Source organism: Gobio gobio (genome assembly GCF_949357685.1).
Source record: "Gobio gobio genome assembly, chromosome: 4".
NCBI lineage: Eukaryota > Metazoa > Chordata > Actinopteri > Cypriniformes > Gobionidae > Gobio > Gobio gobio.
In genome coordinates, this window is record NC_137100.1 from 23,831,743 (window position 1) to 23,856,943 (window position 25,201).

General features: G+C 37.9%; 1 protein-coding gene across 1 annotated transcript in view; it reads right to left on the reverse strand.

The window, feature by feature from the left end:
• Positions 1-19: 19 nt before the first annotated feature.
• Positions 20-25,201, reverse strand: part of LOC307124619 (ADAMTS-like protein 2) — a gene marked incomplete at its 5' end in the record, with an annotated part of 32,737 nt that continues 7,555 nt past the window's right edge. Inside the window, 18 exon segments of the mRNA XM_079813970.1 lie at positions 20-897; positions 1,636-1,780; positions 3,339-3,515; positions 3,594-3,764; positions 4,679-4,834; positions 5,057-5,270; positions 6,348-6,474; positions 6,592-6,692; positions 8,737-9,088; positions 11,534-11,855; positions 17,416-17,591; positions 19,356-19,436; positions 19,541-19,664; positions 20,368-20,513; positions 20,597-20,699; positions 20,943-21,018; positions 21,838-21,980; positions 22,274-22,376. Coding sequence (XP_079670096.1) covers positions 776-897; positions 1,636-1,780; positions 3,339-3,515; positions 3,594-3,764; positions 4,679-4,834; positions 5,057-5,270; positions 6,348-6,474; positions 6,592-6,692; positions 8,737-9,088; positions 11,534-11,855; positions 17,416-17,591; positions 19,356-19,436; positions 19,541-19,664; positions 20,368-20,513; positions 20,597-20,699; positions 20,943-21,018; positions 21,838-21,980; positions 22,274-22,376 — 2,839 coding nt within the window. The 3' untranslated portion in view covers positions 20-775.

Consider the following 25,201-nt stretch of genomic DNA (forward strand, 5'->3'; position numbering starts at 1 on the left):
AAACAAAAACCACAGCATTCCGTGGAGTATAATATTTATTATTTAATATTCTGAGAGGTACACAATGAATTACATTTGTACTTGAGGTAAGGTAGTATACAATATATGAGGTTTATTGCGTCTTAAAGAAACAATATATGAATCAGATACATTTTCAACTATAGCACGTTCAAGTGGCAGGACTCACTCAATGACAAGGATAAAATGACTTAGGTATGTCAAGTTCTGCTAAATCCATTGTCAATTTAAATCAAGGTATACAAAAATGAATTAATCGGATACATACATGTGAGAGAACCCAATAAAGCTACTGCTATAATCAATAAATTAACATAAGCCTAGGTCTAGCAATAGTTAAACTGGCTAAAAGAAAACAGTAGAGCGTAGGAGCCAGCAGTGGCGTGAGGGTCAGCCTGTTTGGATGTACAGTACTAAATCAGCCATCTTCAGCCAGAGGTAACATTCAGTATCGACCTCTGCCACTGCCAGATAATAAATGTCCAATAAAACCTGACGAATAATAAATACTTTTATGACATGCAATATAATCCTCTGAGCAATAATCAAATAATTTAATATTTCCTTACTGTATCCCACAAACACGGGACATTGTCATGAAGTAGGTATCATTTTGTAATACTGGCAGTAATGCAGTTTTTATGGAGCTAGTTTAATATATTACCAAATACTGATTCAAACTTCCCATGCTTGCAATCATCAAACAAGCACAATGCAAATGGCATGAACAGATGAAAACCTGAGCTTTGAAAACAAGCTAGGAAGCTCGAAGATTACGGCAAGAATGGCAACAGGCCTTGCTGTAATACCAGTGACTGCACAAATTCACCTTCAGAGCCAGCGAGCAGTTGGTGGTGGGACGATCCTGGCAGTTTTCATCTGGAGAAGCAATAAAGCAGTTACAATTCATGTTATTTATGTTTTCTTTAGACCTATAGCACATTTTTGGCTATTATAATATGTAATATTACAGTCAGAAGGCAATGTTTCAAAGTGCATATTTTGATTAAAGTGCATATTTAAGGATTCTGTCATCATTTATCACCTTAATGTCATTCCAAACCTGCATAACATTATAAATATAATGAATTGCAATAACAAAGAACAGAAAAAATAAATAAAATGGCACATAGATGACTTATGACACCAGCTAACCTATATTTTATAAATATATTTAACCATATATTGTATTTTCATATACATTAATATATATATATATATATTCCTGTGATGGCAAAGCTGTATAATACTTCAGTGTCACATGATCCTTTAGAAAACATTTTAATATGCGGATTTGATGCTCAAGAAATATTTCTTGTTTTTAACAAAGTTGAAAACATTTGTGCAGCTTAACATTTGTGTGGAAACTGTGATGCATCTTTTCAGGAGAATGTATTTTAAATGTATTTGAATTTATTTAAAATAGAAATCTTTTGTAACATTATATTTGCCTTTACTGTCACTTTTGACCCCAAACTTTTGAATGCTAGTGTAAAAAAAAGAAAAAAATATTCCAATATACATATTCAAACGGAAAAATAACAGCATACAGATCTAGAACAATGTGAGGGTGAGTGAAAAATTTAATTTAGCGTGAACTGTTTCTTTAAGGCACACCTGGAGGTTCGGTGGGGCAGGGCTGGAGTGCGCAGGTCTGTTTGTTAACAGGTTTGGTCAAAGGGTCACATCCACGAACAAGCTCTCTTCCCTGGTAACACTTCACATCTCTCATTCGCACACCAACACCACAAGTCTTGGTGCACTGAGAAACAGTTGAGTACAAGCAAGAGAAAGGAACACTGAATTACACTCAAACTTGGGAGCCGTCACTGGAGGAGACTTGAAGAGAAAAATGGTATCTTAAAACCTAGTAACTGTCCTAGATAGTACTGTAACCCTGGTTCCCTGAGAAGGGAACGAGACGCTGTGTCATGTTGAATGTTGATGCTATGGGAACACTTCTGAGTGATTGAATCTGAAGCATGTGTGGAATCACATCTGATAAATGCGGAGAGGACCAGCTCGCCACATCATACACTTCCTGGAGGGAAACCCCTGACAATAAAGCCTTGGAGGCAGCCATACTTCTTGTTGAATGGGCTCTCAGATGACAGCCCTCAGATCCGCCAGGTATGCAGCATCACCATTGTGTGCAGACATGCTCCAGCCTGACCCGCCGCCACGTAAGCTTTGCCCACCAAGGATGATGTCTTTCTACAGGGCTTGGTGGGCAATTTTGGGGCCTTAAGGGTATTTTCACACCTGGTTTGTTTTGGAACCTGGTGCGTTTTCTCCCTTAGTTTGGTTTGTTTAGGCATATATGTTTAGGCAACCATGCTTAGATCCGCATAGAAACGATATATATAAAATGTTAAACATAATTAAATAAAAAGTATATATATATATATATATATATATATATATATATATATATATATATATATATATATATATATATATATATATATATATATATATATATATAATTCATCAGTCAGAGCGAGAATGAAGGCTACATTCATATAAGTGTTTGTGTGTGTCACAACTACAGATAAAGCCACAATAAGCTCGCGGAGCCAACTTGTCAATCCATCTTGATGGATGACACAGAGGAACGTAAACAGGTGAAGTCTGACCAATAAAATGACCATTTTACTCACAAATGACTTGCATAAACACATTTGGTACTTTGAAATCTTGCCTCATGAAAACGAGAGACATTGGAGGAGCGAGCGAGATCGGTGTGCGTGATTGAGAATGAACGTCACCTGCGAGGCACACCGGTCTCGAGTCCTCTCATGAGGGAGCACGGAGACATAAAAGGACGAGCGACTCCAGTGAAGGACGAGAGAGGACCAGGCCTGGATTTTAATTTGTGTTTTATTTATGGTTTGTTTATGTATGTGTGCGGCAGTCGTCCGTGAGGGGCTGCCGCTTTTGCTTTCCTTTTGTGTTCATTTATTTGATTAAAGTGTGTTAAACTTTCGCCGGTTCCCGCCCTCCTTCTTCCCACATGAACAAACTTTACTACAGACATAAACAGAAAGACACAGAGAGCTTACTGAAGGCACAGAAGCTGACAATGTTGAGATTGGAGTGATTCCATATGCTTCAGGCGCAATCACGCAGAAGCGTTCCCATAGCGTCAACATCCTGATGCAGCGTTGAGTTCCCTCAAAAGGGAAGGAAAGGGACTCACTTAGCTTACTGTAAATGCCTACATGGCCAGCTGTTCTACTTTCTAGCAATCTGACTCTAGTTGTAGTTTGCTAGTATTTCAATCTGCCATCATCAATTGAATACATTTTTAATTGTTTCACCTCAGACCATGGTGTTGTGTACCACTTGAAGCAAGGCCTTTCAAAGCAGGTGTCCTCATCTACTGGTTGCTTACTGCCGTCACATTCCGCATCATCATGGATCTGGACCTTTCCACCCGTGATGCCAACACACAGCACCGTCCTTCTCTTCACACCGCGTCCGCATGTTGTGTTGCACTGGGAGGCAGAAGACAATGATTACTGGAGAAATGCTATCAAATTGTTTATTTTCCACAAGATAAGCATAATCCTCACCCTCTCCCAGTCTTGTGCAAGCCAATGTGGAGGGCATTCATTGTCTCCACAGGGGTGAATGGCCAGAGGTTTGTTTTCAGGTGAGCATTGAGACTCAGGTACCACTCGTCCCTCTGGTGTTTTGCAGTAAACATGTCGCACCGTTTTTCCATGCCCACAGATGCCTGAACACTGAGTAGAAATGGAAGATGCACATTTTTAATATTTGAAACATTAAATGTCTTGCAATCACACCCAATCCAATCCCATTTAAAGGGATAGTTCACCCAAAAAATGAAATTTGTGTCATCATTTACTCACCCACATGTCATTGCCATGATTTTATTATTTGAAGAAAAATATCTCTCCAAAAAAGATATGTTTTTCTCTTTTTTGCAAATACAATGGAAGTACAATTGGCTCCAATGTTGTTTGCTTTCCAATATTCTTCTTCCACTGGGAAAAAATGGGTTTGGAATGACACAAGGGTGAGTAAATGATAAGGGTGAGTAAACTATCCCTTGGGACAGTTCACCCAAAGATTTAAATTCTGTCATCTTTTACTCACCCTAAAGTTGTTCCAAACCTGTATGAGTTTCTTTGTTCTGCAGAACACAAAAGAAGATATTTTGAAGAATGTTTGTAACCAAGCAGATAGAGCAACCATTGACTACCATAGTAGGGAAAAAAATACTATGATAGTCAATGGTTGCTCTATCTGCTTTGTTACAAACATTCTTCAAAATATCTTCTTTTGTGTTCAGCAGAACAAAGAAACTCATACAGGTTTGGAACAACTTCAAATGATGACAGAATTTTCATTTTTTAAGTGAACTATCCCTTTAAGTTATGTGGAGCGGGATTTTGGACCAATGAGATTCTACTGTATCATGATGCGGATGATGTGAGCACTCGCATCACTGTTCATTTGCATAAAGGTAAACTCTTCTCAACTTTCTTGCATATAATGTTAATATCTGATGAAGTGTGTCATCACAATCTGATTCATCAATGTGCTTGATTAAAACACAGTGTTAAATATTTCTTAAATTGATAAAAAATAATGTGTGTGTCTGTGTGCATTTTAAATCTTCACAGTGTCTCACCGGTCCCCACTCAGACACTGTCCACTGGCGCTCACATGGAGGGCCGGTGCAGTTTTTGGTAGATGTTGGAAGAGTTGTCTCATCACATGCGTGAATCTCATCTGAGCATCTGACTTCTCGAGTAACCAGACTCTTGCTACCACATTTAGCTGGGCACTGCACAACAAACAAAACAAAGTTCTCTTTGTTATGCAAATTTGATAACATTGACATTGTCCAAATATTTCAGTTTGCCATTCATAAAAATGTATCTTGTCAAACTGATTTTTAGGAATTTTTACTGACCAAAGCAAACATACTGATTAGGAATTTACTTATTTACTTATTTCCAGTGTATGGCTGTTATAATGGAGGATTAAGTAAAAGCTCTTAACGTACCTCAGACCACTCAGCCACTTCCCACTGAGGGCCACAAGTAGGGCTTTTACAGGCCCGGCGCTCTGGGGGGCGCTCTAGCTGTGCCTCTGTACAGAGGTCACTGTACACTGAGCTGTCTAGGCCGGGAGCCAGCATCTTCCAGCAACGCACGAGGCGAAACTGGAAACCTTCTCCACAGGTCCGAGAACACTCACTCCAGCTGCTTGCCTCCCATCTAGAAATAAAGAGCCCAGTAAGAATATTCTGTCAAAAAACACTTTTCATAGGACATAATAAAATTGGAATTAGAATGACATAAGGATGAGTAAATGAAATGTTTTTGTTTGGTTTTATCTCCTATTCTTGTCTTTGTTACAGAGCCATGCACATGACATTCAAGTAAAAACAATATTCTAAGTGACCACACATTAAGAATTTGTTACCACAATTTATTAATTTGTTCCCTCTTTTTATGTAAATGGTGACCACTTTGTTCTAATTTGTTTATTTTAGTTAAATTATGACCATGATTTAATAAATTAAGAACTAGGGCCTAATTAATACAATGTAGCAAATATTTACCTAAAATAAATTAAGCAAATATGGCCACAATTTAACTAAATTTAAAAAATGTGGTCATGGATTAACAAACCCATAAGACTTTGGTTAATCTCTGAAACACAAATTAAGATATTTTTAATGAAACCTGTCCCTTCTTTGAAAGTCCGGGTAGACATAAAGGTCATAAAGGCATCACAAAATGAATCCATACATATACTCCATTACATTAGATAGAGCACATCACATATGGAAAACACAGAAGCTTGTGCATGCATCACATGTGTGCGTCACTCTGGAACAAATCTCATTGAATCTTGGGCATCACACATACACGTTTGAGCTTCTGTGTTTACCATATGTGATGTATTATGTGTATGGCTCGATCATGGCTTAAATCTAAATCAAAGCCTAACCTAATTCTGTTCATCATATAATGTGATTGAATCTCTTCACAAAACTTGAATTAAACAGCTTGATTCAAATGGATTCATTGTACGACGCCTTTATAACCTTTTTGGTTAACTGGACTTTCAATGGATAGAAACCTCTCAGGTTTCATTGAATCTTAATTTGTGTTTCATAGATTAACCAAACTCTTATGGGTTTGGAATGACATGAGGGTGTGTGAATGATTACAGAATGTTCATTTTAGGTTGAACTATCCCTTTAATTTGTGGCCACAATAGCTATTGTCATGTGCAGTGCTCTGTACTTTTCCCCTGCATTCCTGTGACAATTTCAGCGCACGCACCTGGGCTGGCATTCTCTGCCAATGCAGAAATCATGAACTGGCTCGGGTCGAGTCAAAGCATCACAATAAACATCATCCACCTCAATGCCATCATATCGCACACACATGGCAAGTGACTTTGACACACCTATTCGATAAAGAGCATTGTAAAACCAACCTCCCTATATAAACAAACATGGTTATCAGGAATTATTATGTGTGGATGTTTGTGGCCACCGAGATGAAGTTATTATGCCTTGTTTACCTATCGAGCATGTCATACTGCAGGGCTCCTGTGAGGACAACTTCCACCTGTACATGTCAGCAGCGCTCAATTTGTTCTTCTGAAGGAGCCTTTGGTTATTTCTGCGGTAAAGAAAACAGCATCTCAGACTAGGCCATGGTTCATCCACCTGCACTGTATATTAGGCAGAGCGTTCACGTTTGTTGATGCCGAGACACCAACTGACACTTCAGTCGTAAAACCACTAACATTTTTACCATTCCTGGTCACACTCATTACCTTAATGTCAAGGCTGGAAAACAGCGCATTCCCTCAACTAGACAGGAGCCAATAAAATTGGTTCCTCATGATAAATTTCTGGGATTTATCTGATGCGACAAGCGTAGTCTGTACCCGAGTGATCTATGGCACTTTTTTCCACAAATAACAAAACATCTTGAATTATGTTTCTCAGTAAGTCCATCATCCTTACATGCAGCCTTCTTTTCTTCTTCCCAACTGGAATCTTTCTCTTCTCCTTCGGATACGAGTAAGGGCATTTCATGAGATGTTCTTTATGATCTCTGGCAGAAGGGCTGGTAAAGCAGTGTTTGGACACGGTGGAGGGAACCCAGCATGAATTATAAATATGATGGAATGCAATCCCGCCAGCCTCTGCTTGGCCGTCTCCTCTCGGCACTCTTTGAATGTCTCCAAGAACGTTAACACAAAAAAAACCAAGCCAGAGCTTGAGTCTGCAGCACATGCCATTCTCCCATGAGCAGGGCTGTCCCACACAAGCCCGTCCAGTACAGCTTTGGCATGGCAGTGTGGAGGGCTAGGGCCTTACATTTGAAATAGCCAAAAGAGCCAACTGATAAAGATACCCGCTGATTCATTGTGGAAGACCATGGCATGATCTTGAGATTGCTAGTATGGTGTTTATGTCCAGCTACTGATGAGCTGATTAAAGATTGGATATAGCTGTTGTCAGCTTTGCTCAATGTAGAGTTTAAACTGTAAATTTAAAGTGTACATAACACACACAGTTTCTGCCAGTCTCATTTTAATCTTGAGTACCTATAGAGTAGTATTGCATCCTTTATATCTTCGAAGAGTCTTCATATTTTTAAAAGAAAGATACGCTGTACTGATTCTTTACGAAAACTGCCAAGCTTGTGGAGGCGTGCAAACAAACAAACTTGCAGAACATTGCTGCTCCGGGAAAACAAACTGCATCCACTGTTTCCTTAACGCTGGGTTATTTGGGAAGCTGAAGAAGGTTATCTTTCCCTCACAACCCAAAACATACTTCTTTAATGGCATTGCTGGTTTCGAGGTCTAAAAACAAAATGACAGCATTGCAGACGGCTTCTGTAACCCGAACGAAGCTTGTTGATGGGCGTGCTCTTGTTCACAATAAACATTTTACAGCTTTATCACAATCTAGTTATGCCATCACTTGACAAACCAGAATGTTGGCTTTTCTGAATTTAAATCTCATGAAGTCAGAATTAGAGTTTTGATGACTCATCCTGCACTACACAGAATTTTGTCCACTGCCAATCAAATGACTTCTAGAATGAGAATGCCCCTCCCATTAACTGACTAGCAAGTAGCAAATCATCATTCATGTCTGTTATACTGTCTATTAAAATAAATAAATATTATAATTATTTAAATATTATTTAAAAATTAATAATAATTATAAAATACACTACTGTTCAAATGCTTTGGGGTTCTAAGATTTTATTATTATTTGAAAGAAATTAATAACAAACAATTAATATTAAAAAAAGGCATTTATAATGTACAATATATTTATATTTCAAATACATGCCGTTTATAAACTTTAAAAGAAAAAGCTTTGTTAACAATAATAAATGTTTGTTGAGTACCAAATCAGCATATTAGAACGATTACTGAAGGATCATGTGACTCTGAAGACTGGAGTAATGAAGCTGAAAATTCAGCTTTGACATCACAGGAATAAATAACTTTTAATATATATAAATCTCTTATAGAAAAAAAATATTTTAAATTGTAAAATATTTCACAAAATGACTGTGTTTACTGTATTGTTGACCAAATAAATTCAACCTTGATGAGTATAACTTTTTAAAAAACATAAGAAATCTTGTCAACCCCCAAACCAGAGTAAACCATAATGTACATATTCATATTTACCTGGTGCGGTTGCTGCGATTGCGTAAAATGGTAAGAGTTCTGTTTGGGAGCAGGGAGTCCCCTGTGTCATTTCGCCGGTGCCCGAGGGTAAACTGAAGCATTGAGCCATTAAGACCTGCTTGCTCAAGACTGCTGTAGTCTAACTCCAGTGGGCCTGCTTCAGATGACAAGCCATCTCTATGAGTAAGCAGCTGATTAGTTGAGATGTTTGCAAGGACACCATCAGAGCCAACTCGTTCTCCGATCAGAACTCTCCAGATGAGGTTTTCAGAGTTTGTCATGTCCTCTGCAGGTCTGCTGACTGGTGCAACACCAAGGACTCCTACTCCACTGGGCCAGCTGCAGTTCCCCTCTTTAAAAACAAGAAGAAGGATTGATTCATTAAGAAAAGGATGGATTAATTTTGCACATCCAAAACACAAGTCTGGGTTTAAAACAGATCACTGCATTCAATAACAACTCATTTGAAAGGAAAATAAAATTCTCCATTTGCGACCGCCACAACAAAAAGTGATCGCGCTTTGGGCATCAAAGCGGCCAGCGGCGGGACTGATTCAAAGAGTAGTGTGGTATCAAAGACTATAAGGCATGACAGGGGCAAAACCTTCATCAGGACACCCAACCTCATTTAAAATGATTTATGTCAGACCAACAGCAAACACAAATGTCTGTAATTATCATTTTAGCTAAGGGAAATGCCAGGCCTCTCTGAATGTTTTATCCTCTCTAGCAAATCTTTGTTGCGGGTTATGCATTATAAAGGACTCCATAGGGCCAGTAGAAAGAGGCCTTTTAACTCACTGATGATTGCCCAGTCAACCATGTACTCTCTCTGTCTAGTCTATCCTCCACTTACTTTAGATATAGTGAAAGCATCACTCTTGTGCATGAATCTCAGAGGTGAGGCTGATGGGTCATTTTAAAGATCCTTAATTTTTTACATAAAAACTTCAAAGTAATCTTTATTTGGGGTCCATTATTTCATTTGTGCAACAGGTAGTTATGACCCCCCCCCCCCCCCCCCTTTTAGGGTATTTAGACAAGCTGTCATAGTCGGATTTTTTTTCAAATATATTATATATGTAGATACAGTTGCAAGAAAAAGTATGTGAACCACTTGCAGAATCTGTGAAAATGTGAATAATTTTAACAAAATAAAAGACATCATAGAAAATGCATTATTTTTTATTTAGTACTGTCTTGAATAAGATATTTTACATATTTTTTTTTTTTTACATATAGTCCACAAGACAAAAAAAAAATAGCTGAATTTATTAAAATAACCCTGTTCAAAAGTTGTTGTTTTTTTGTGATGGTTGTTCATGAGTCCCCTGTTTGTCCTGAGCAGTTAAACTGCCCAATGTTTTTCAGAAAATCCTCCAGGTCCTACAAATTCTTCAGTTTTCCAGCATCTTTTGCATATTTGAACCCTCTCCAGCAGGGACTGTATGATTCTGAGATCCATCTTTTCACACTGAGGACAATTGAGGGACTCAAATACAACTATTAAAAAAGGCTGAAACATTCACTGATGCTCCAGAAGGAAACACGATGCATCAAGAGCTGGGAGTGAATTGAATTTAAATATACTTTTTTTTTTCATTTAGTACTGCCCTTCAGAAGCAACAGAATATACTTTTTCAGTTTACCAGAAGACAATTTACAATTTACAATAAGTACAATTTACTAAGTAAAAGTACAAAGTAAAAGTTTTCACCCACCACCTCTTAATACATTGTGTTTTCTTCTGGAGCATCAGTGAATGTTTCAACCTTTTTTATTAGTTGTATTTGAGTCCCTCAATTGTCCTCGGTGTGAAAAGATGGATCTCAAAATCATACAGTCCCTGCTGGAGAGGGTTCAAATATGCAAAAGATGCTGGAAAACTGAAGCGTTTGCAGGACCTTGAGGATTTTTCTGAAGAACATTGGGCAGTTTAACTGCTCAGGACAAACAGGGGACTCATGAACAACCATCACAAAACAAAATACAGGTGTCAGTCATCCAGGGAACATCACACAGTATTGAGAATCAATGGTTCATAAAATTTTGAACAGGGTTATTTTAATCAACTCAGCTACTTTTATAAAAAAAAAAATTTTTATGTAAAATATCTTATTCAGGACAGTACTAAATAAAAAAAATAACATGCATTTTGTTTGATCTCTTTTATTTAGTTAAAATTATTCACATTTTCACAGATTCTGCAAGTGGTTCACATACTTTTTCTTGCAACTGTTTATATATCAAATAGCTTTCTATTCATCAAAACATCCAGACAAAAATATATCACGGTTTCTACAAAAATATTTATTATTTTCATGTTACTAATAAGTATTTTTTTGTTGACATATATATATCTACATAATCGTGAAGGTCTCTAGAATCACCCAAACGACAACTATAGTTGCCGCACATTCAAATATGATTTTCAAGAAAAAAACTAAAACCTGGGGAAAATAAATGCAGAACATGTTCACATAGGACACTATTAACATGACTATATGCCCAAATTTGGGCACAAATGGGTTAAGATTGGATGATACTGTTCAATTAGCTTATAGTTTATGATGAATAATGAAGATAATACAATAATAAAATAATAAATATAAAATAAATAAAAGATAATTACAAAATACATATAATAGTAAAACTATATTTAAAAAAAAATTCACTTTAAAATTTTAAAGATTTTTTGGTTATCAGTAAATTAATGTATCCACAAATCCATCATTAACAAATTTTACTTTTTTTTCAGAAATGTATAGACAAATACAGAGTAATTATATATATTTACCTGTATACAGGACTGGTGCATTTGCATCCTGCTCACAGTCAATGTTAGCTGTCTTGAACACTTCATTGGTTTCCTGGCCAGGCTTTTGTCCTTCCACAGCCCTGGGCCCAGTTGTCTGTACCTGGTTCCCCTCCATCTCAGGAACTGCCTTATCATACACGCTCTCATTATGATGTAAAACACTCCCAATTTCTACAGAAACCAGAATGGATCCTCCTTGTGGGCCTGTGTAAATGGGGGGCTGGGAGACAGAAGCCAAAGAGTCCCTCATCACAGTGTACTCATAGGTTATGTAAGGATTTGGGCCATTTTGGTTCCAGACCTTTAAGGGAACAGAAAGAGACATGTTCAACAAATTAGAGACAATTAAGATAAATGTGTTATGATAATATCCAATTTTACGCTGAGAGGAAACAATATATAATTAAAGCTGCGAGCAGCGATGACGGGCCCAAGCCGGTGGCACCGCCACGCCGGTGGCATCAGCTTAACTGTGCACAGCAGGCAATAGGCATTTAAAATTGGAAAAACTAAAAGGACTATGTCAAAGTCATCTGAATTCACCACATTAACTGCAGCAGTTGGTGCTGCTATGACCACAAACCACAACAGCCACATCTATGAGATCAATTAAATTTAAATTAATTTCATGTCAGATGATGTCAAAGGTCAAATTGGAATGAGTTCACAATACCATTCAAATGCTGATGTTGTATTATCCTAACATTTCTCTTCATGTGTTTTTGACCTACCTTAGCTACCGTTTGTGCACCAATCTTATGCACCATAAAGCGTGCTTTCATTTCAATATGGGTGGTCCAATAAATTTTTTTTTATAAAAAAATTTATAAATTGAGCCAAATCACAGTAAAATGCAAAGATGATTTTAATATCAGTGTCAGGTAAGAGTAAGATACGTGTCTACATTTTATGGAAGTTTATTATAAACAGCCACTTTTAGAAAACCATGTGAAATTTACTTTTAATACATTTAAATTATATCAGTAAATTATTCATTAAAAGACATCTGCATCATATGTGATCTTGGCAAACACAGCACATGACGTTTTTATTTCAAGTGATAGTTATTTGTGAAAGCCTAAGAGAGAGTGGCAGAAAGAAAGACATGGAATGTTTTTTTTATCCTGTTTCAAAACTAACACAATGCTGCCATCTTTTGTTCATTGAGAGAAGGGCAGCACACACAGGCACAATAGATTATTCAAAGAAATATTTATAATATATATATTAGTGCTGGGCATCGTTAACAAAAAAATTAACTAATTAATCACATTTTTTTCTGTAATTAATCGCGATTAATCGCAAGTTTTTAATATTTTAAGTTTTTAATATTTTGATATTGTAATAATTTCAGTTACTCTCCAAATTAATTTAGAAACAATTTAAAGACAGCATATTGTAAATATGTGTTGTGTTGTCATTTTTTATGAATGAAGGCCAGTATCACTGATACTAAAGTCTCTATGAAACATTAATGACGTTACATTACAGTATAACTGAAAGCTCCCAATTTCAACATTTATTAGGCTTTAAAAAACAACTTTTAATTTAAGTGAACTTAAAACAATCTTTACATAAACCCAAAATAATAAATGTTATATTTACCCATGGCCTTACCTGTTATACAGAAATGTAATAGTTATCAAACCTTCCTTAACTGCATAAATAATAAATTATATATAGATGAATCATCATTAAAGCTACAATTTTCTCTGTTCCCGTTGTTCTTTGATGAACATTAATGACAGGCATCATCAGTGCTACTGTCACTTTAAGAACAGCCGCGGGTCTCACGCGCTGTCCCGCGCATCTCATTTCCTCACAACTCTTTAAGTTCATTTAAGACGTTATTTAACTAATTTAAGACTCTAATATGAGAATACTCAAAATCCCCTGTGTTATTGGTTGTTCAAGAGCAAAAGAGAACTCGATGTGAGCAGGAAACTAACGCGTGTCTATCTATGCGTCGAGTGTGTGTGTGTGTGTGTGTGTGTGTGTGTGTGTGTGTCAGTGTCCCTTGATTAGCTGACATGAGACGCATCCACACAGACAGGACACTGACACACACACACACACACACACACACACACACACACACACACACACACACACACACACACACACACACACACACACACACACACACACACACACACACACACACACACACACACACACAGACAGGACACTGACACACACACAGACAGGACACTGGCACACACACACACACACACACACACACACACAGACAGGACACTGACACACACACACACACACACACACACATACACAGACAGGACACTGACACACACACACACACACACACACACACACAGACAGGACACTGACACACACACACACACACACACACACACACACAGACAGGACATTGGCATACAGCGCGCTCTCTTGTGTCTTGTTGCGCTTGGAAGCATTTACATGAATAGGAGCGTGATCATGTAACGCTAAGCAAAAATGGATATAAAAACGGACGCTGCGTTATTTGCGTTAAATATTTTTAATGCGTTAAGCTTCCGTTTCACGTTGACCGAGTTTGGTGGAGATTGAATAAATCGCCTACGAGGAGAACGTAAAAACTCAGACCCTGAATTATACAAATATTCACGTTAAAACAAAAACTTTCTGTGAAAAAAAGACACTTATAAACAGACACTTGTAGAAAATAATGTGAATTTTGTTTTAAAATAAATTTGAACTATGCCAGTAAATAATGAATTTAAAGACAAATGTGTCAAAAGTGATCTTTGCAAACACAGCACATGACCTTCTGTAAAGCACATGTATAGAAAACACACTCACACTCCTCTGTTTTAAAAAAGAGTTCTGTCTGAATGAGTACATGGAATCACGGCTGTCAGGTGATAAGATAATTAGTCCAGAGATGTTTTTTCAAGAATTACTTTTTGTAATTGCAATTTTTTTTAACTATCCACTCACCTAATTTAATATATATTTTTGTTATAGCTTATGATTATATATTTTTATTTTATTGCTCAACAGTAGTTCTCATCGCCGATGAGGTCTTTAAATATTTTGAGAAGGTCTTAAAAAAGTCTTAAAAAGGTATTAAAATTTACTTCAGGATTCCTGCATATACCCTGCATATGCATCATACGTGATCTTGGCAAACACAGCACATGACGTTTTTATTTAAAATTAGAAAGTTTTAAATTAGTTAAATTAGATTAGTTAAATTAGAAAGTTGTCCGGCTCGAAGAGAACAATATATGTACGGGGACACATGAAATGTCTACAAATGTATGTCCTCAGAAATCACAGAAGCACACACACACACACACACACACACACACACACACACACATACACACACACACACACACACACACACACACACACACACACACACACACACACACACACACACACACACACACACACACACACACACACACACACACACACACACAGAGAGAGAGAGAGAGAGAGAGAGAGAGAGAGAGAGAGAGAGAGAAACAAGGTTTTTTTTTATCCTGCTTCAAAACTAAGACAATGCTGCCATCTTGTGTTCATTGAGGGAAGGGCAGCACACATTCCCCTTTTTTGTCCTTATTTAATCCCTCGGCATGGCAACACCGTTTGAGATATCCAAAATCCGTTCGCATTTTAGCATCTTCCGTATCTTTGTTTCATGTTGACCGAGTTTGGTGGAGATTGAATAAATCGCCTACGAGGAGAACGTAAAAACTCAGAGCCTGAATTATACCAATATTCACGTTCAAACCAAAATATCTGACTTCCTGTTGGTCGGAGCTAATGACTGTAAATTAGAAAGTTGACTGACTGACATCTCTGATGTGTGTGTTGAGTTTCAAGCAGTTTCAAGCAAATTCAAGCATGCTAAGAGCCTCAGAACAACACTGCTACCTTTTAGTGAGGGGAGGGCAGACAGAGAATAAATATTCAGAAGAAATATATTAAATAAAATAAATATATTGATCTGAAAAATAGTATGATTATTTTAAAGCTATTTGGTTACATTTTAATAAAACATTGTTTTAGTATGTTTTTAAACACACACACATACACGTTGTAATACCAGTGTAATACCCATGTCATTATACAAATTTGTGTCCTCATAAATCACAAACAAGAGAGAGAGAGAGAGAGAGAGAGAGAGAGAAACAAGTTTTTTTTTATCCTGCTTCAAAACTAATACAATGCTGCCATCTTGTGTTCATTGAGGGGAGAGCAGCAGACACAGAGAATTTCTGTTCCCCTTTTTTGTCCTTATTTAATCCCTTGCCATGGAAACACCGTTTGAGATATCCAATATCCGTTCACATTTTAGCATCTTCAGTATCTTTGTTTCATGTTGACCGAGTTTGGTGGAGATTGAATAAATCGCCTACAAGGAGAACGTAAAAACTCAGACCCCGATTTAACCAAAAATTTACCTTCAAACCAAAATATCTGACTTCCTGTTGGTCGGAGCTAATGACTGTAAATTAGAAAGTTGTCCGGCTCGATGAGGTCAATATATATACTGAGTTTGGTGATTGTAGATGAAACGAAGCCCTTCACTTTTGTCAAAAGGTGGCGCTAGAGAGCCCCTCATCCCCGCCCGTTTCTGAGGCTTTGCCCATGTGTACTGACTGACATCTCTGATGTGTGTGTTGAGTTTCAAGCAGTTTCAAGCAATTTCAAGCATGCTAAGAGCCTCAGAACAGCCAAAAGATTATTAAACTTTGACACGTTGCCATGGCAACAGTATTTGAAATTTCAGGAATCCATTTCATACGTCTCTATCTGTCATGTTTTCACATTATACTGATGAAGTTTGAAATAAATCTGGTGAAAATAAGATGGTGATTCAAAGCATTTTTGAAAGTGACACACTTCCTGCTGCCAGTTGGTGGCGCTATAACTTTGACTCACAAAAGTCATATCCATGTGATCGGCTTCTTACAACGAACACACAGCTGAAGTTTCATCCAAACCAGTCAATGTTTGCACAAGTTATAACACACTTCCTGTTTCCCTTTTCTCGCCATAAATTCGTTGCATCGCCACGGCCAGACTTTTCGAGATATCAAAAATCCGCTCGCAATTTAGCATCCTGGATATGTTCTCTTCATGCTGACCGAGTTTGGCAATGATCGAAACAATGGCCTCGGAGGAGTATATTAAATTCCAGAGCATGCGTTTTCCGAACAACCCATAATAGCTCACTTCCTGTTGGGCTGACGCATAACTATGAGCACGAAAGTTGTTCGGCCCGATGAGGTCTAAATGTGTACCAAGTTTCATACATGTACGTGCAAGTGTGTTTGATATATGGACCAAGTTTTCAGACCCCACTTAAGGGGGCGCTGTCGAGCCCCCCTGCCACGCCCGGGTACCAGCTTCAGCCCGGCTCTGATGGCCGCGCATTCCGACGCCTGTGCGAAGTTTCAAGAGTTTTCGAGCATGTTAAGTGCCCCAAAAGTACCCGGGAAGTCGAAAAAAAAAATAAAAAAAAAAAAAAAAAAAAAAACAAAGAATAATCTGAGGAAGAACAATAGGGCTCTGCGCCCTTTCAGGGCTTGGGCCCTAATAAATATATGTTGTTCTGGCAATAAAAGGGCACTGCGGTTGAAAAATGTCCGTAATGTCCCAAGACATTTCAGAATACAACATTTCCTTTTCTGAAGTACTGCATCATCACACATTCATCCCATAAGTGAAATAGCCATTCCTCTTGGGACAATATCAGAATATTACCATTTATGCAGATTGAACCATTTGACCTTTGGCCTGCACAAAGTCGAAGCCATTGTTAGCCAGCCAGTGAGATTACCCATGAGCCCTTGGCGGCGAAGGGAGAACCACGGCTACAGTACCAGAACATTGATGGGCTGATCGATGGGCCCTTTAGCCACAATGTATTCGATCCCCGTCTCATACACATCTGTAGGCCGCCGGTATTTGAAAATGGTCCCTGCTGCATGGAAGTTCTGTGGGGTGTCCATTTTATATGCACCATTGAAGTAAAAGTTCCCTGCTTGGTCAGTCACAGCTGGAAAATAACAAGGGTGAACTATAGTCAAGTCAAGTAAACTTTATTTATATAGCGCTTTTAACAATGTAGATTGTTTCAAAGCAGCTTTACAGTGTTAAACAGGAAAATAATGCAGCATAATTTTATTCAGCTGTATAGCCATTCTGGAAAAATTTCAAGTATCATACAGTGACAGTGTGGGCTTTAGATCAATAATTTGATCAGTAATTTAGTTTAAATGGTTAATTTAGTTTATTATTTAGATGTATTTCGATGTTTAGTTGAAAAATTTAGTGTCCCCAACTGAGCACGCCAAGCCAGAGGCAACAGTGGCAAGGAAACCAAAACCCCATTAGGTGACCTAATGGAGAAAAATAAACCTTGATGATGTGATAGTGATGATGGAAAGATTAGATCAATTCATTGACCTTCTCATTCAATCTTGTTCAGCAAAATGTATTCATCCATCCGTGGAGTTAAAATGTTATATATTCAATAGCTAAATTAGAACACATCCACCTATGCAATCTTTGATTATAAAATATTCCAATTAGTTTACCTCCAGAGGCTTTCATTTGTATACAGTATGTATACACCGATCAGGCATAGCATTATGCCTTCTTCCCACATCCTGGTGCCTTGTGTTCCCCGGGTAAGTGATGCAAACACACCCAGCCATAAAAGAAAACATGATTCATCAGATCAGGCCATCTACTTCCATTACTCTGTGGTCCAGATCTGATACTCGCATGCCCACTGTTGACGCTTTCTGCGGTGGACAGGGGTCAGCATGGGCACCCTGACTGGCCCCATATGCAACAAACTGCGATGCACTGTGTATTCTGTGTATGATACCTTTCTATCAGAACCAGCATTAACTTCTTGAGCAATTTGAGCTACTGTAGCTCGTCTATTTGATCGGACCACACAGACAAGCCTTCACTCCCCATGTGCATCAATTTAGTGGGTGAGGGCAGAGAAACAAGAGCCTGTTACTGGTTCACCACTGTTCCTTCCTTGGACCACTTTTGATAGATACTGACCACTGCAGACCTGGAACACCCATAAGAGCTGCAGTTTTTGAGATGCTCTGACCCAGTCGTCTAGCCATCACAATTTGGCCCTTGTCAAACTCACTCAAATCCTTACACTTGCCAATTTTTCTGCTTCTAACACATCAACTTTGAGGACAAAATGTTCACTTTCTGCCTAATATATCCCACCCACTAACGGGTGCTGTGATGAAGAGATAATCAGTGTTATTCACTTCACCGTCATAATGTTTTTCCTGATCGGTGTATATATACTGTATATACTATATATGCAATTCTGAATAAATTACTAGGGCAATTATTATGAATTTCTCTGCACAGATTTGTGCCCATATATCATCATGGAAAACCTGGGCTTTCACTTGATATTGTAGATGAAGTATGAAATATTTTTCATAGTTTAAAATTCTAATGCACAGTTGAGCACACAAGCTATTCAAAGCGCCCGTCCCAATACCTAACTTATTTCAAGTATTTGGCCCAAGTGTTCCAGTGGGTATGAAGACCACAAATGTGTGTAGAACTTTTGATTACCCCGTGGGACACACTTACAGTGTTGTAAAAATACAGATAATGCATTTTCAGAGCTTTATTTAGACATTTTTGATTTTCTATACTTTGCATTTTAAAATAAACCTCAAAATGTCTGTTCAGTTGTTCCTATACAAGACAACATGGGATAAACATAATTCACACTGCACTCTGAATGATTTACAGTATAGTTGCTCACCCAGGATATCTGCAGACTTCTTCCTCTCTATAATCTGGATGTCCCATGATCCTTCTGGGATTTGAGTTATGAAAGAATAGCCTTCAAAGAAAGAGTTCGCTTAATTAGGATTCTAGTTCCTTGATGAGTTTACTTGAAATCATTGAATATGAATGCCATTCTACAAAACACTGAACTGACATTACCTAGACTAGAAGTCCCACGGCGAAAGTTCCCAGTAACACGACTGCAGCTGCTCCCATCTCCCTGACATACACCGCACTTATCCAGGGTGTTGGGGGAGAAGAGGACACCATCACACCCAATGGGCTGCAAAGATACACAGCTTATAAGTTAAAGGGTTTGTTCACCCAAAAATGAAAATTAGACAATGATTTACTCACCCTCAAGCCATCCTAGGTGTATATGACATTCTTCTTTCAGACGAATACAATCGGAGTTATATTAAAAAATGTCCTGGCTCTTCCAAGCTTCATAATGGCAGTGAGTGGTTGTTTCTGTTTTGAAGTTCATAAAAGTGCATCTATCTATCATAAAAGTGCTCCACACGACTGAGGGGTTAATAAAGGCCTTCTGAAGCAAAGTGATGAGTTTGTGTAAGATAAATATCCATATTTAAAACTTTATAGACTAAAATAACAAATTCATGGCGGACCGCCGTACACATCGATTTAAGGCGAAAGAACACAAACGCATCACTTTGCTCCAGAAGGCCTTTATTAACCCCCGGAGCCTTTTATGATGAATAGATGCACTTTTATGGACTTCAAAACAGAAAAAAAACATTCACTGCTATTATAAAGCTTGGAAGAGCCAGGACATTTTTTAATATAACTCTGATTGTATTCGTCTGAAAGAAGAATATCATAATCACCTAGGATGGCTTGAGGGTGAGTAAATCATGGGGTAATTTAAATTTTTGGGTGAACTATCCCTTTAAGATCACATGCATGAGAAAAGTAGTAGGCTATAAGGATAAATCATGTAGCCATATACAGTATAAGCCACTTACTTCACATCTCCCATCTACACACACGCCCCTATAGTTGCTGTATTTGCAAGACGTTCCATCCCGTGCAGGTACCATCAGCTGTCTTTGACCATCAGAGGTGGAGCAGTGCAGATCACATGGATTACTGGAGATATGAACGTAGTCGTCTACAGGAATATAAACAGAGGTCATTGTTTCAACGTAAATGAGACCTTCACAGCACAGCTCCGTTAATTTAAACAGTTAATACCAGGATAGAGAGGTTTCCAGTGGTAATTATTTCCGTTGTAAACCTGAGAGTTGAATGACCAGCACTGCTCTTCTCTGAAGCTCCTTCCTGTTGAAGGACATTCCTGTAATACACAGAAATACACTCAGATGAATACAATGGAATATTGCTTTTTGGTTGCCACTAAACCTCCTTCTTAAAGCAATCTTAAAACAGACTAAAAAGAGCAAATTATGCCTTTACAGTTAGCCATGGTGGAACATAAGGCTAGCTGTCAAGTTAGACATCTGGGATGCATTTCTGTTGGACTGTCCAAATGCACTGTGTATGTGTGTGAGGAAAGGAAAGACAGATACTGTGAGCTGACCTTTGCATTGCAGAGATGATACTTTTTTGCATTGCCTGTGCATGTCATGTTGTCTTTACCAGTTGTTGTTTTCTTTCTTTGAAAGAAATATACATTGTTTTAGTTTAGTAGCAGTTGAATACAACAGGACATTTGTAACACTCTCAATGATTCTCTTTTTACTGCTGCCTTAAAAAATTTAATTATTTATGTTTAAGGAATAGAAATGGTTCAGAACATAGTAGAAAAGTGGAACAAAAGCTTTGAATTTCAGCAGGCTAAATTATGGGAGCCCATTTCTGCAACATAAGAAAAAAAAATCACGCTTTGGTAAATCATAATAATAATTGAGGTAAAAGGTCAAAAGTATGAGATACTAAGTCGAAATGATGAGACAAAAAAAACAATGAAAAAAATCAATTATGACAATTAATTGAATTGAAGTCTTCAGTCTGAGACTTCATATCTCATAAATTTGACTTTATCTGTTTATATGATTGTTTAATGTCATAATTATGACTATTTATCTCACAATTATGACTTAGTATCTCATAATTAGTATCTCATTTAAATTTTGAATCATGACTTTATCTCATAATTTTGACTTTTATCTCATAATTATGACTTATGCCATAATTTTGACTTTTATCTCATAATTATTACTTAGTATCTCATAGTTTCGTTTGTATGCTTTAGCATGGCTTTCTTTTCTAATGTGGCACAAATGGGTTTCCATACCAACTAGTTGTTGTATTTCAAAGGTGCAGCAGTGTCAGGGAAACCCTGTGCAAACGTTCTTCACATAAGATTTATCTTGCCATTAAATCTTACCAGCATTTTATACAGTAACTAAATGTTTCTATAATAGATGTCTAAGTATTATAAAATGTAATATGATAAGCTGATGTTCATTGACCTTTGTTTTAGACAGTGTCTCTCCTGTGACATGACACCTCCTCCACAGGTACGTGTGCAGGCGGTCCATTTTGTCCATTCTCCCCACCAGTATGTGATCACCTCCAGCCCGTCCTCTAGACTGTTAGAGGCAACACCCTCTTCCTTTGGAAAATAAAGAGTTCATTTAGAAAATGAACATTGGAGACCAACATCTGTGCTTAGAGCAGACTATAACACTTCTTATATTTGTTATATTTGTATAATCTATAAAAATAGAGTATTACAATTAACACTACAAAAATAGTGAGGTTTATGATAAAACCAAGAAAAATTTACAAGAGACAGAGATTATTGAGAGATTAAAAAAATAGTTTTTTGCTTCTCTGATGTAAACTCACCTTTTGATTTATCATCACACAGCATACACACTAATAACTTGTCAGAATATTACAAACCTGTCCTCTGCTTGAGAGATTGCCCAGAGACAGAGCCAATGTCACAAGACCAAGCAGCACCAGGCTGCTCTCCACATACTGGGCCCTTGACCAGATCCCCATCCTGTAGAAAAAAAAGAAACTGAATATTTATTCCCTATGTTGGGGGTACCAAATGACAGGTACAAGAATAGTACAACTTTGAATGTTTTGATGTTGTGGGGACAAAATGTTGGTCCCCATTAAGAAAGCAGCTTCAAAATCTTTTAATGATTTTTTTATGTAAACAGATGTAAAATGCTTTCTAAGGGTTAGGGTTAGGGGATAGAATGTAAAGTTTGTACATTATAAAAAAAACCATTATGTCTATGATGAGTCGTAATAACACCCAAAAACCCAGCCTGTTTATATGTTAACAGTTTATATTGTTAATCAAACAAAAGACAGAAAAAAAATCTCACTCACTGCCCTTGACTGAATAACTTTTGTATCTTTAATAAGAATGAAGAATAATATATTTAATACAAATGAAGTGAAGACAATATGCAGTTTTATTTTTACATTTAATTACTAATTTTCTGTAATATGTCTTACTATATGTTAAATAAACTCTTTTATTCAATTTATAAATTTTGTATCTTTATTTATTACATTTTATTGTTTGTTTAATTAACAATAATTTAATTTTGTTTAACTTTGTTCTATTTTATGTATTTGTCCTGTTGATTGTAATTTGCTACTTTGTTCTTATTTTTAATAAGAAGTAAAGAAAATTAAATTACAAAAAAGAATAATATTGTGTTCTACTTCCTTTCATTCCGGACCGCCAGAGCGGTATCCTAGCTTATCTAGTGGAGTCTTCCCTGGTGCTCTTGTCTTTGCCGAGTATAAATGTCAAAGTCGTCACCCCGTGACCATGGCGCTCAGGCGTACAGCCTATAAAAGCACGCCATTGCGTCATGTCCGTTCTCTTTCCGATTCTCGTCTTTGCGGAGAAGTTTTTCGAAAGTGAAGTTGCAGGAGACGCTCGTTGGCGAGTATTCCAATCACTGCCTTTTTGCCGCTATTTGAACATCTGAGAGGTAAGCGGTAACGTTAAGTGAGCAGCATAATGAAGGGCAGCGTTTGCCAGAACCTAATATAGCTGCTCCTTGTGTGGACAGAGATTTTGATATAATTTAGGTGTCCGCATCAGACTCTTTTTTTGATGAACAACCTGGCATGGCAGGAAGAGCTGGAAGCCCAGTATCATTGCATTCAAGCAGTATACAGAGTTCAGATCATGAAGGTGAGACGACATCAGCAGCGAGCTCTCTGCGTGCTAAATTAAAAGTGGCTATGGCAAAACTTAACATTGATGCTCCAACTATTGCTCCAACTATTAGGGCTTCTGGTCAGGTTAATGAGTTAGTTATTCCACAGTGTGGTGATTTCATTAAAGAATTATATTTAAAAGCGCATTGATCATACGACCTGATAAGGTAACACGCATGCTGCTTAATATGGCAGATGCAGGGTCAATTGGGTTGGATTCAATGCCGCCAGTAGAAGCTGTAGTGGCGTCACTTGCTGTGCAGGCTGATGAGGCATTGCGTTCTGAACCGCGCTGTCCACAGCCAGAATATAACGTCGCTGCCCGAGGAAACTCACGTATGTCCAAAACGGTTACTTTTCAGGAAGTGAAAAAAACACTGTATTTCAAAAGCAGTTGAATGTAGCGTTGTCATACTTGGTACGGCATCTTTACATGTAACCATATTCTTGCCAGTGTAATGATATAATCCACATTTGACCAAAATTGAGTTTAAATGGACATACGTGCATATTTTACAGTAACGGTGGTCGATATGCGTTCTTCCGATCATTAATTAGAATGGCCAAGTCGCGTTTCATATTGACAGAGGAATACGTGCTGGACATTCTCAGCCTCTGGCAAGCGGTGATCGCAGTATGAGTGAGGCATGTTCTAGTGACAATCATGACAGTAGCATTACAGGCTATAATTTGATCAGTTTGACTAAGAAAAAAACCGAGTTTATTTACATACTAGCAAGCAAACTAATCTGTGAAGAACTAGATTAGAACTAAACTGTGGAGAGCTTCAATGTCGTACTTTCGGCTATCGAGTGCTGAGCTTCGATGAAACTTCACGAGACCGGCGAGATGCTTCCACAGGGCGGGAGATACGCGGCGTGATTGACAGCTTTGACACCAAATGGATATAGGTGAAAATCAGATGACATGATTTCACAACTTTTCATTGGCCATTTAGATATGTGAAGCATACTGTATACGGAAATGAACCTGGACATTCAATCCATCGAAAAATCTCAAAATCGGCAAAATGGACATACGTGGTTTTCATCGGACAGCGACGATAAACTAACTGATTCACTTGTGCGTAAGACGTATGGTGCTGTAGCAAACATCGGTCGCATTTCTAATACACTGGCACAGTTGCTATTGGCACTTAATGTTTCACTTCCTTCACCTGACAATTCAGGATGTGCTGAAATATTGCAAGCTTCTCTCCTAGCGGTTGGAGTAGCTGCGTCAGAATGTGGTAGGTCTCTGGGTCTTCTGACACAGTTGAGAAAGCAGGTGTGGTTAGCCCAGACTCCATTACCAGAAGCTGGTAAAAACACTTTGCGTCAGCTTCCCCTTGTCCGGGGACAAGTGTTTTGAGCACAGGCCCAGGAAGTACTAGACAGATGTCTTCTCGCATCAGAAATGCGTTCAAAGCATTTAAGGCGGCAAACTACCTTTAGGCGTCCTGCACAGTATTTTCAGTATTCTCACAGAGGCTCTTATCCTCAGCATCAACAACGTACTGGCTTTGTGCAGGGCAGAATGCAGGAGGTGTTAGCACCACCGCGCCATTCCAGAGCAATGTCACAAGGTCATGCTTCATCAAAACACAACTACACCTCTAGGGCGCAACCTGCAACC